At 42.0% G+C, this 13817-nt stretch overlaps 2 protein-coding genes across 2 annotated transcripts in view; both read left to right on the forward strand.

The window, feature by feature from the left end:
• Positions 1-4281: 4281 nt before the first annotated feature.
• Positions 4282-11312, forward strand: LOC121604672 (suppressor of cytokine signaling 1-like). The gene is made up of 4 exons (XM_041934249.1): positions 4282-4507; positions 6389-6871; positions 8762-8949; positions 9269-11312. Exons 2-4 carry the CDS (start codon positions 6647-6649, stop codon positions 9591-9593), a joined length of 738 nt encoding a protein of 245 aa, XP_041790183.1. The 5' UTR covers positions 4282-4507; positions 6389-6646; the 3' UTR covers positions 9594-11312.
• A 1645-nt stretch (positions 11313-12957) lies between these two features.
• The window catches only part of si:dkeyp-9d4.3 (caskin-1), a 30104-nt gene continuing 29244 nt past the window's right edge, over positions 12958-13817 (forward strand). The window contains exon 1 of the mRNA XM_041933532.1: positions 12958-13051. Within this exon, the coding sequence (XP_041789466.1) occupies positions 12958-13051 (94 nt within the window). The remainder of the gene's footprint in view (positions 13052-13817) is intronic.

Genomic DNA, 13817 nt, shown 5'->3' on the forward strand with positions numbered 1-13817 from the left:
TAAATGAAGTCTGAGACTCTGGACTGAATGTGTGCGACAGCAAAAATGTTGTAACGCAACATTTTCATTCAAACTGCCTCCAGCAATGCCGATCTCTCCTGTTAAAACGCGGATCCCCCTCAGCAGTTTCGGTCATCTCGTAACGGAGGTGAAGGTAAGGACAGGATTTGACTTGCATGTCCAGTCTCTGTCTTTTTGTCCCTCTGATGGATGTGAACATTAGTTGAAGCACCGTGCACGATCTGGAAAAATACTCTGTATTGGTTTTGGCTAGCTCATATAAGCTAGGCTAAAACAAGTCAAGGCCTCATTGATCTCTTAGGGTATTTAAATAAATGAAACACAGTAATAAGGACACTCAAAATCTGTAGGCTGCGCACTATACACAGTACTTATGAGTGATTTGCGCAATTATCAAATATATGTTCAGATAAATGTGCACAAATAATGACAACAATAACACATATTTAAAAGAAAAATATAACATTGCATAGATAAAATTGTGCCCTGCCAGGGATCTGTCATAATTTTACACACATTATTAAAACAATAGATAAAAAAATGAATCAATAATATATTAACTATAGTCAATAATAATACATCAGTTGTTGGGGTTAAGCAAACCTAACAAGTCCTCAGTTAGAACAATACGAGAAGAGGAGTTTTTGGGTTGTTTGTTTTCATGAAGTCAACTGCACACACATTAATTCCTGATTTAAAAAAACAACCTGCAAGATGTTTTTTGGCCACACGGGGGCAGCAGAAACAAGTCTGGTGATCATCAGCACTGATGTCACATTTTAAAGTTTTATGTGATAAAGTATTGACACTTTCAGCAGTTATGGAGCAACATTATCTTTTATTTATTTTTATTTTTTTTGAGGTGTGTTTGTCCACCTGATGAATTTAAGCCCCATATTAACACTATTTTAGCTCTGTTTTGGGTCTCATCCAACTTCTTCAAGCATCCTGAGGTATTCTGTAAAATTGAAATATACTGTTGATTTTAAAAATAATTAACCTTAACTTTAAAAGAAGGATTACATTGGTAGAATATTGTCCAACAGCTTCTCTCATGTGAAATGGTTGGTTTTCTGTCACTGCCTGTGTATCTGTGACGTAGCTCAGCTAGCAGCTCTGCTATGAGAGGCTCCCAGTGTGTTTGTTAATCGGGTTCGTAGCATTAACAATGAAACCGTTCTTGCTAAAATTTTAATTAAATCAACAAGAGTGCAGCTGTTGCCTAGAAATGGTTTAAACAGCCACCTTCTAATCCATCGTGCTCAAGGTCAGCTGCATGGTTTCACACTGACTCCATATTAGGTTTGAGGAAAAGAGCATTTCCTCTTTACTGTGCTGATGCTAATAACCGTTGTAGAAGTAATCAGCATCACTGAGCAGAGCAGCCTCATCAGCACTCTGCTGTCGCCCCTGGCACACTTATGCAAGTGTAACGTTCATAATGGAAATTGTTTCCCTTTTCACATGGATCCTTTTGCTCTACATTTCCCCCCTCGTGCACTGTAAACCTGATGTTCCAGCTGAATACTTTTACATTTCCTGGAATTTAATATGTTTGAATTAAAAGAGATGAAGATAACAAGTGTCCAGCTACATTTTGAAAGTGCATTTTAGCTCACGCAGAGATCCTATGCAGGAATAAAATGGCACCTTTTCAGGTATTAGGTGAAAAGATTGATCCGACTCTCTGTGTCTCTGAGCTAGGAGAGAGCTATCTTAGCACAAAGACTGGAATCGTGGGGGAAATGGCAAGCCTGGCTGTAAAATAGCCCAGTACATAACCTGTAAGACCAGAACTTAGCTGGTTTTATACTTTTTTGTTTTTTGTATTTTTTTAACTAACAAGACTTAACATGTTAATTAGTGACCTTTAGATGTGCAGGTAGGCAGATTTGTTGCCTTTGCACAGAGCCAGTGTCCTGAGACAACTTTGGTTGTGATTTGACGCTATATAAATAAAATTGAATTGAATCGAATTGAACTGAAATGAATACAGACTGCAGACTAGGTTCAAGTATTTATCCCCTGAGTGAGACCAACCCACAAAAACAAGAACGGTATCACTCTATTGTGAGGCAAACGATCCCCCCATTAAGGCGGGGTGGGGTGCAACCCTTTGGTGTCAACGACAGTCGTTAGCCTCGTTAGTGTCCCATTGTTGTCATTGGGAGGCTGCTTGAGCCATGTGTGAATGGCTTTGTTGTTTGTTTTCAGAGGCTAAATCTTTGAATCTCTTAGGGAGAGATGAAAGGACAGCATTGTATATATATATATATATATATATATATATATATATATATATATATATATATATACAATGCTGTCCTATATATATATACAATGCTGTCTCTTTCATCTAAATACTTGAACCTAACATCATTGCATTGGACTAGAGCTGTCCTATCTAGTCTGGTTGCGTACGAACTGATGAAGCCTGCTCGGATGAGAGGCGAAACGTCTTCTAAGACAAACTGACGAGGTCCAGTTGCGAACGATTGAATGCCCTAAAGCTTACAATGACCTGGATGAATGAGAATATTCACAGGCATGTCTTCTGTGTGACTTGTTTTACGTCTTTTAATGCACATTGAGTTTACTCGCTGTGATGCGTTGTTTATAAATGGCATCACTTTGTCTGTAATCTCTTAAAAACCGCCACCTTGACATAACATGACAAAATATGCAAAAATATAAGGTGTTCTGATTACAGTGCTTTCACTTTCTGCCTGCGTGGGTGCATGTGTTTTTTTTGTGTTTCAGAAGCAGCTGTTTGGCATTGAGGCCCCAGCTTCTTCGGAACTGACTGGTTGGAGGAAATACTTTAATAGCTACACCCTGACAGGCCGCCGAAATGTACAAAATACACACACACACACACACACACACACACACACACACACAGGCTCTGTGAAATATTGCTATTTATAATTTTTTTTTTTTTTTTTTTTACGTATCAAGTCGCCTCAATCAGAAATATGCCCCTGTCTCTCTTACAGTGCGTCTTGGCTACTTATGGGATCCTTGCTGTAGCAGGAGCTGCCTTCTTCGTGCACAGACAAAACAAAAAAGAACAGCAGACGTCCACCTCTACGGCCTAAAAGATCGACCTCATGCAGTGATTGTTTATATTCACTGAGTAGTATTTATATCATCTGATCCGAAGAAACGGAAGTACGTTCACGTATGAGAGAGTTTAAAGCTGTACAGTACACAAAAGTCAATAAACGCTGTGTAAATGCTTGGTGCTATCTGATCAATGGTCAGTGACATTGTGAGAAGTTACCGTGGTTACCATGTTTTCACTGTGTGTGTGTTTTGTATGAATGTGTGTGCAGTAAACTGCTTCCTCATAAGGCGTCCATCTGCTCTGCTGATGAAGCCGCAACCAAACCACAATGTTATTTTTATATGCAATTTTAATACCAATATGAAATCCCCAATTAAATAAGTTTTCAAGATTTCGGCCAATCACCCGCTGGGCGGTGCTCAGCCTTGTGGTTTAAGGGCATCTTCTGCAAGTAAAATAAATGTAAAATAACCACAACACACATCATTAACAATCAGGGTTTTCAGTTTTTACAGTTTGAATGATTTGTGAATGCAGCCAAGCTTGTAGACAAATGTTTAAATCTTTCTCTTCTGTGTAATGTGATTGTTGGTGTTTTCTAGTGCACAAAAGATTATATGCATTCAAAAGTTGAATGCAAAAAAAAAAAAATCATTTGATCTTTTGAAACCATGAAAGAGCAACAATATATATTTATATGAGTACATAGCTGCTTTTTCCTATTTAGAAATTTGTCTTAAAGAAATTGCACACTTTCTTGTGACAGTTTTCAAATGTGGTTTATATTCAGTAGTTGTGTGCAGGCGGGAGGCAGGCCCTCATCTAGATCATGATACAATTAAAGGTATTTATGCATAATGTTTGATATACTGAATACATATATATGTATATTTATATCCCATCATTTTGACAGCAGCTGCTTTGTGTAACAACGCTCTGTTAATGTTAAGTGAGTAACAACGCTTTAGTGTTGCAGATTGAATGTATTTTTTTCTGAACCGTGTAATTATTTCTAACCATGAAAGCTACCGAACTGGTTTAAATAAGCGGGCTAAACTGTAAACTACACGCACACCGAAAGGCGCATTGCCGGCAGTCACGTGATTTAAAGGAACTCGGGCTAGTCTGAAGTGAAAGCGAAAGTTCGGCGCGAACACCTGAAGGCCTTTTTTTCCGCTCGGTCAGTGCGCGTGTGGAAGGAGCGCGTGCGGCGCGGTGTGCAGTCACTGAGCCGCCGATCGGCAGGAACATGCACGCATTGTTCAAACGGCGGCTCCGCCTCCAGCAGTTCAAACTTTAACTGAAAATACGATGTTTCCTTTGAGAGGAGAAGCGACCTTCTTCTGGAGCGACTCTGACAGCGGCTCGCCGCGGCTCTGACAGCCGCTCACCGAGGCTCTGGCAGCCGCTCACAGGCGGGTAAGCTTTGTGCATAATTCATTCACGATTCACTCGTTGTTACAGGAGCTTTCTGGGCTCATCCGAACGCAACAGGTATTGATGTATAACCCAGAAACACTGAAGTGGGCGCGCTTACTGCGTATCTTCAGTCATACTGTAGGATTAAACAGACAAATGGGAAAGTCTTACCAATACTCACCCAGTTACACCAGCAAAGAGGTTCAGAGGAGACCATACCAGTCCCAGTGTCATGAGCATTAACATATCAATTCCTAAAAAGTCATTAATCATCAGTAATGCATTAAAACCTGCATTACTGGTGATTAATTTAATTAACTTTTTAAGCACTTTATTTGCAATTCTGTGTCGTTTGCACACTTTTTCTGAACTCCTGCAGGGTGATCCGTTAATGTATGGACATGCTCACGTTTTCTGTTATTTGTCTGACCTGCAGCAATTTGGATCTCATGTGAAACAATTACCATGAGGCTAAAGCGCCGACTTTCTGCTCTAATTTCAGTGTTAACGGCCACCCTGCAAACTGAAAGTTTACCTCACAGTTAATGTTTGTTTCATCAGATCAAAAACTGAATCAATAGAAAATGTCTTTATATAATAACACAAAATCCATGCAACATGATGCAGTGTTTGGTGAAGTTACTCTTAAACGTGGATGCAGTCTTTAAAAAAAAGTGATCAATATTATAACTCACTGTGATATTTACATATATCACACACGCAGAGACACACATGTATATGTTCTTCACCATTTGAGAGAAGAAGTAGAGCAGAAAATGAAAATAAAATGGACTTAAAGTGTCAAAAAAGGGAAACACAAAGAGTTAAAAAAAGAACAACAGCCTAGTAACTGAGCTGGTAATTATGTCAGCAAGGAAAGCAGTACAGCTGAGTAATATATTGCATATTAAACTTTATTTAAATACAGAAAAAGAGACAAAGTACACTTATATTATTAAGACCTACTTTCTGCTAAGTTTTTGTATTCATACATTTGCGCTTTGTGTCTGTTGCTCGTATTTTGAAGGACTTTACAGTTTACAGCAGCTTCATGGATAACATAACGGCAGCATGTGCACACTAACATGTTGGATTAATCTTAAACAAAAGAACATGAAGAACAATGCAGAGGAATCCAGGTTTTTCTTTCTTGGTCTCGCCTGATTGAGAAAGTGAAAGTGTTCATCTGTTGTCGACTGTGTTACACCAGCCCTTCCCAGTAATACACAAACTTGTGGTTTATTGGCTGTCACATGACCTCTGAGTCTGCACACACACACACACACACACACAGACTGGATTACATGTGCTGCATCGAGTTAACGTCATTTTTATTATGAAATATTGATTACAGCTATCAGTATTTCATAATAAAGTCTAATCAAATTGCAATGTGAAAACAAAGTGAGTTCTCATGCGATTCTGCTTTCCACAGTGTTATAGTGAGTTTCAGCCCAGCTTATCTGTCCATCACTGTGCTGTTTTGGTCCACCCTCACTGCTCTGATAGGCAGCAGTTTTCACCACCAACAGCAGACAGAAACATCAGTGACCAGCTGGTGAACATACTGGAGCTTTTAGCAGCTAAAGAGCCAGATATTTCTCTCAGGAGTTGGTGGAGACCAAAAACAGAGCTAAAACAGGGAGGATATTGGACTTATTTCATCAGGTGGACACAAGCACGACTGGAAACGAGTGACAATGTTGCTCTGTAACTGCTGGATGTTTAAACAAGTAATTGTCTGCTAACAAGTTTGTGTTATTAGCCAGAATTATATGTCGCTGTTGTGTGCACAACTCAGTTTACAGTGATGTGGAATGCAGCGCAGCAGAAAAAAAGATTCTGACTGCGATTGTCTTTGTTCACCTTTCTGTGTTTCAGCTTCATCAGATTTTCCAGTAACAGTCCCTCAAGGACAGATGACAGAGCAGATCCAGCCTCCGCTTCCTTCCAGCACTTTGTGGTAATGCTGATATGTGCTGATTCAAATCTCCAAGTGTTGTTTGAGTAAAATGGAGTCTCAAAGAGGGCCGAGCAGCAGATGACAGACCTGAAAGGAGTCAGTGATGGAGGATCTGCCAGTGAAAAGTGGAGGAACTGGTACAACAGGCGATCAAGAGGAGGATTCTCCTTTGTAGGATGGTCAGAGACAATCTTAACAGAACAATAGTACAGAGCCAGAAACAGAACTGCACAGCTGAGACACAGAGCCAAAGTCAACCCCCTGAGGAACCTGCAGGGCCCGAACGAGCCCAGAGCCCAGAGAGCGTGAACCCAGAGAGCCAAGAGCCGACAGACCGGCAGCTAGATTTACTGTTCTGGAGCAAATTCGACTTAGAGGAAGAGCCTGAAACCTGGTGCCAGGTTAGTACAAAGTTTGATCACTTTGAAGCACAGATTGCGGATTTCATTGCTTTGAATGTTGTTGCTGAAGTAGTTACAAGAAACGTTGATTTTGCGATGACTTTAGCAGCTCCTGTGAACAAAAGCAGTAGTGTTTCCTGGAAAGACTGCGTTTCCCCACTGAGCGCCTTATTTCGTAAAGATGCTGCACGGACTGTTGTTTGCCTGTTGCACATCATGGTGCATGGTCATCATGCTCAGAATCACAGAAAGCTTTGCAGGTTTGCCCGACAAATGCTGCTAATCCTAGCTACACTCAGCAAACGTTAGCCAAAGCATTAGCTTACCAGACCTCACCATGTATTTCATGAATAAAATAGACGTGTTACTTACCTGTCCAGGAGGAAGAGGGCCAGGTCAGGATTGGATGACCTGTTAAATGACCGACCAAGCTTACACTGTCCCTGTTAACTGTTTTTTTCAGCCATAGCCAATAAGTAGAACATCAATCTCCTCCTGCTTCCTTTTATTATTAGTATTTTATAGTAGTTTTTCAAAATATACAAAAGTATTCATGCAGAATGACCCACTTCAGAATTTTATATGTTTTAATATTTTATTCTAATTATTGATGCATTCATGTGTAAGCATCACTTTAATGTAGCAGCCGGTAAGGATGAGGCTAATTTTAACCACTTTATATACTGTTGGGTATCTTATTCTATAATAATATGTCACAATGTATTTGTTAGTCATATTTTGTATTAATAATCTGAGTCTGCAAAGCTCTCAAAGTAAGAAGTAGAAAGTAGCACAAAACAGAAAGTGCAAGTCCCTCAAAATTGCGCTTAAGCACAATACTTGAGTAAATGTATTTAGTTACTTTCCATCATTGGTGGCGGATGTCTGTTTACTTTGGAAAAAAACATGTTACCACATTTTCTAATATTTGAAAACACTTTTAAAGGCACTGTTATGGGATGAGTCATCACTTAGTTAGTGACAAAGAACAGACTTTGTACATGACTTTTGGGCTGAATATGTGTAGGTTTTTGTTCCAGCCAAACATCCCATAACAACAACAACAACAACAACAATCATCATTTATTGCATTATTTTGTTATTAAACATGTGCAGATTTTGGTTCCCGCCAAAGATTGCATGCTAGTGATAATAGAAATAATATCTTTTAATTAGAACAGCAATAATACAACTACAAGCAAACATGTAATACTAAATCTCCCACACAAGATCTCTGCGGTTATCACTGCATCATCGTTTGGAAACTCAGCTCATAAAAGTCAAATATGCGAGTTTATCTTTGGACTTTGAATGTTGGCATGGAAACCTTTCAGTCCCATTTCTCTCACAAATCTGACATCAGTGTCTGAACACAGGGCCTGTAAGTTTCTGGTGCAGAGTGTTCAACACTGCAGAGCATTATTTCAAAAACTTTAAACCCAGAAGAATGAAATTGTGTGGTTAGTATATGATCCTAAAACAACATGATATTGCTGGAAAGGTGCCGTGGAAATCAAATTTTGCTATTTAAAATAAGTGTCTGCAATAGCCTGCAGCAGCCAGTTGAATTTATTCAGGGAGGTTCCCGGTTGCACTGTTTCTTCTTTATTACAAAGGGAGTGAATTTGCCTGCGTATAGCCATTACCAATAGACTAGCCTGTGTGTAACCTGAGAGGTAATACCCGGGGCAAAAAAAGTCAGGACTTTAAGAGTACTCATAGGATTCCCGCGCCTGTGAAATCAAGCTGTTTTATGTGCGATTGCAGTGAAAACCTGCAGTCTCCGCAGAACAGCCTGATTTGTACGTCTAGCAGTTTTTTTCAGGTAGCAGGTGTGACTCCGTGTCGTCTGCACGTGCTGACTGTTGTTTTCTACCTTGTCTGCTTCAGCCAGTGACCGGAGCTGATGCTGAGAGCTTTCCCACACACCTCCGTCCATTCAGCAGCGCGGCAGAGTATAAACTAGTGAAGCACACTTACCGGCATCTCCAACACAGTGGTTACTACTGGGGATCAATGACCATGGAGGCGGCACACGAAATACTCGCGCATGCACCGCAGGGCACCTTCCTCATTAGGTAATCCACCACTTTGAGAGTTGGAGTGTTGTTTTATTTCTTCTTTTTATGCTGTTCCCTTGCACAGGTGTCCTTTGTAAATGGGTATTCCCTCCTAAATTCACCAGGTGCAGGTTATTAAAACTGACATCCGGTTGATGTTTGGCTTATTTATGATGTAAATTATATGCAACTTATGCATAACTTGCAGTTTCTCCTTTTTATCATTGTCATCCTGTACTATTTCCCTGCACTGCGTGTACAGCTGCAAAGCATTATGCAAAAAACAAAACTAGATGCAGTGTGCACGAACTGACCGTACGCTACTGTGTTGGTGCAGAGACAGCGGCCAGCCGGACGTCTTCTTCACTCTGAGTTACCAAAGCGACGACGGCCCGACCAGCGTGCGCGTCCAGCTGAACAACCTGCTCTTCAGTCTGCACGGCAGCCACAGGACTTTTCCCTCACTCTTCGCTCTGCTCACGTATTACACCAGCTCCTCCTGTAAGCTGACAGTTCCCTATCGCAAGCAGCGTCCGGAGTGCCTGAAGCAGATGTGCAGGAGGGCTCTTGTATGCACATATGGAGCAGAAAATATTAACACCTTACCTGGACTCAGCATTCAAATTAAAGACTATGTTCATGTGTACCCTTATTGTATATAGACACGTGTGTGGCCAGAGCCGAGATGTTGATTATGTTATTATGAGTCATGTTTGGTATCTGTGTTATTATAGAGACACATTTTTGTTATAAATAATATAGATTCAGCTTGAGTATTCAATTTGCATGTTGTTCAAGGGTTATTTGCGCACAAAAAAATGGTACATGTAGAAATCAGCGTGTTATCTACATACTGTATCCAAGAAGTGTTTTCATCAAATCCTGTGTAACTGCTATACCACTGCTGCCATGATACTTACCAGTTAAAACCTCCATAAAAATGTCAAATTTGCTGCTCTTTAAAGCTGCATTAATTGATATTTGTCCACTAGAGGGCAGAAATATGTCAAAAGGACCTGGCATAGACCAGTTTATAATGTTATGGCTAAAATATTAGCGAACAGCTAGTTGTTTCTGGCCACATTATGAATGAAAGTCTGATATTCTCCCCTCGTTGTTGACTGGAAGCCACAAGCGGCCACGGTTGCAATTGTGCCTGGGTTAATTATCTTGTCATCTCAGAACAAAAGAGTTGTTTTCTGGTAATAATGGGCTCATTATCTCGTTATCTTGAGACAACAATAGGTAGTTTCTCTCAATAATGGGACGAATGTCTAATTTTCATGAGAAAGCAACAGATTGTTTTCTTCAGATAAGTTGGCGATGAAATGAAGAAGCCTGATGTTAAATGAGGGTATCAGGAGAAAATTACCTTTTGTTTTTGCAAAGTAATTATAATGAGAAAGCGACTTTGTTATCACAAGATAACGAGACAACCACAACAACACCTGTGACTTTGCTAGATTTTGAACTTTCTTCACCAGCTCGAGAGTCACTTTTTGGTCTTTTTGCCTCCTGCCTTCCTGACTGCCGCGTGGGGGGGTCAATGAGAGCAGCTGAGACTCGGAGAGTTGGTGATTATTCTCTGTGGGTTTCGTCAATAAGAGCCCTTTCGCATAACATGTAGCCATGCGATTCAGCTGTGATGTAGAAATATTAATGCAGTTTTAACTATTCATCAACACTTGAAATCATTTGCATGTGTAGTTATTGTCTTCAGTCCTATGAAACAGTTGTCTAAGAGTTTGATGTAATGCTTTATCCAGCACTTTCACTGATGATCAGATATCTGAAGATAATGGCATTCCCATCAGCCTCAGATGCTAACATGCTACAATAAGATGGCGACCTTAAACATCAGTGTGCTAACATTATCGCCATGTCAGCATGCTGGCCTTAGCATTTAGCACAAGTACAACCTCACAGAGCTGTCGACTCTTCAGGTCCAGACTTTGGGACTTTTCTCCCCACACCATGGTCCAGACCAGACAGCCAAACATTCGTTTGGAGTTGGTGCTGCTGGTTGTAATGCCATAATCTGTTCATTTATTTTTCTCCATTAAAGTGAAACAATGAAAACAGACTCCCTTCTGAATTGACAACATGATGTCAGGTGGCCACCCATCCACAAACAAATCAATGTCTAGTTTAGAGAGACGCAGCACACATGATGATGAGATGATGACGACAAGACGTACGTATGTCAAAAGCATGTACATTGGTTCAGACCTTCAAGTTTTTAAAGCACCCTTAGTCTTGCTGTAATATGCAAATGTCCCAATTTCATGCTACGTACTAACTGTATAAAGCACAACATACTTACCTTTAAAGTGGCCTGTTTTTGTCATTTATGTACAAGAAATAAACATTGTTTTTCATTACCTGTTGCATTGTATTGTGGGACAGTTGTGCATATTAACAGAGCACTTCAAAATCAAACCTTTTTTTAGTGCTGTATACACAAACTTTTATTTAACTTCATCATTTCCAGCATGGACACACTTAATACTCAAGGGGGGCTTAGGATTGGTATGCAGCACAGCAGAGGGGCACAGCTCTGTTTTCACAATTTAAGTACATGAAGTTTCAGTGGATCTAGTGCATATTCTTAAATTAACTGTAATTGAATTAAATTGTAACCAAACTAAATTGGCGTGAGGGTGCATGAATAGGGGCCCACAGCTCCGGCCCCAGGGTCCCCCTAGTGGGTTAATATGGCCTGTATGAAGCTGACTCAACTGAACAACTGTTTGATATTCCAGTCAGATAGGCTTTGTGTCATTACATAAATCTGCACAGCTAAAGTGTGCACATACACACAGTTTGGATTTCTTAAGTCAACTACCAGTCTTCTGTCATGTGTTCCACTTCCTGTCCTAAATCTGACTGGCAGTGGCCCCTTTAGTCTAAATTAGCCCTGCACCAGGGACACACACATACACACACTTTTCTTGCCCTGAAATTATCTCTGTCTCATTAACCTTAAACATGTTGACGTAAAACCGCCACCGCTGTGACACATATAGACGCAAGGCCAGTTTATCTTTCAACAACAAAGCATTTTAAAAAGCTCTTTTCAGAAAAGATCGTTAAATGGATTTAAAAAGTAAAAACAAAATGAAAGGCAGCGTGAAGTAAATCATTATTCCAGTTTTAGTGAGATCTGTTCCACACTGACTGGCATTCTGAGCCTCTCACGGGTCCGCGCGATCCCGGACTCTGCCTCTCACTGTCCCGCGCTCTGAGTGCACCTCTTGCACGCGACAGAGTACATTATTATGTCAAACGACCTCTCTTGACTTGTACGCCCGCACGCGCGCAAACACGCGGACCGGGATTACAACAACTGGAGTGGGCGCGCGCTCTAGTAGTTCGTGTTTATGTAATGTCATATGTGACTGAGAGTGTGCGTGTGTGAGTGCGTACGTGCGTGCGTGTATTTGTATGAATGTGTGTGTGTGTGTGTGTGTGTGTGTGTGTGTGTGTGTGTGTGTGTGTGTGTAGGCGCGCTGGAGCTGGCGCGAGCTGGTCCAGCGCCGCGGCGGCGACAGCGGTCACACGTTAAACATCAACGACCCGTGCATGGTATTCTGCGGATTGAGGGCTCGTGAGATTTCAGCTGTGCGGATTTGACCCAACATATAGGAGGGCGCTCGAGCTCCACCGTTTTCACGCACGGCACGCACGTAGACCCGGTGAAATCGTCACGCGGATAGAATCTGTGGAATCTGTCGCGAGTGTTCCTGCGCGGCCGGAGAGCATCCCGACAGAGAGCGAGGTCCGGTCGGGCTGTCGGTGGTCGGTGTGGGTCGGTAGCACCGCGTGGAGGGGAGGTAGAGCGGGACCTGCTCTGGACTCCTGGTCGAATCGGAGCATCCCACTCCCGGCAGCATCCATCCCTCCGCGCCTCAGCTCCAGCGGGAGGCCCGGAGCGGCGGCAGGATGTAGCAGCGGATTAACGGAGGAGAGAGGGGCGCTCAGAGGAAGAGAGCGGGACCGGGCGGACCGAGGCGGGACGGAGGGGACATGGGGAAGGACCAGGAGCTGCTCCAGGCCGTGAAGACCGAGGACTTGCTGACAGCTCAGCGGCTTCTACAGAGACCTCGGCCAGGGAAAGCCAGTCAGTATCCCTCCATCCTCCTGTCAAACTCACACACACACACACACACACACACACACACACACACACACACACACACACACACACACACAATACCCGTCATTACCAGGTCAGGACAGTGCAGGCCAAATCTGATGTGATGCCATTTAAATGATGCACTGTGTGTGTGTGTGTGTGTGTGTGTGGGTGCTTTCCTGCATGCATGTGTGTATTTATGTGCGTGTTTGTGCTATGACGTTGGGTGTGTGATAGTGATGACGTTGCACATGTGTGAGAGCAGTCATCAGAATGTAATTAGAATTTTAAAAAATGCTTGTCACCCATTTCCCACCATTGACCAGTGCTCTGTGTGTTTGTGTCTGCATGCATGCACAAAAATGTGTGTGTCTGTGGGGGGGGGGGCACACCAGAGAGGATGTGTGTATTAGTGTGTGCGTGCGTGTGTGAGAGAGAGAGAGAGAGAGAGGTGAAAGTACACGAAGGTCCTACACTGCTTTCGGGACAGGGGGATTATTGGTGTGTGAAGACGCCAGATGTTAGTGGTAATAATGTGATGATCGTACGTGTACACGTGCAGACATTTGCATGCGTGCACATATGTGGCGCTCAAACGTGCACGTGTGCGGGTGCTCGATGTGGAGTCAGCTGGGACTTGAGGTGATAATTAGATTTCAATTACAGCCTTGAATCTGCTCTCCTCCTCTACCATTTCATCACTGGGCCCCTCTCGATTTCTCTACTCTGCATTTCTCTCCTTTTGCCTCCC

This window comes from Chelmon rostratus, chromosome 3, assembly GCF_017976325.1.
Source record: "Chelmon rostratus isolate fCheRos1 chromosome 3, fCheRos1.pri, whole genome shotgun sequence".
NCBI classification, from domain to species: Eukaryota; Metazoa; Chordata; class Actinopteri; order Chaetodontiformes; family Chaetodontidae; genus Chelmon; species Chelmon rostratus.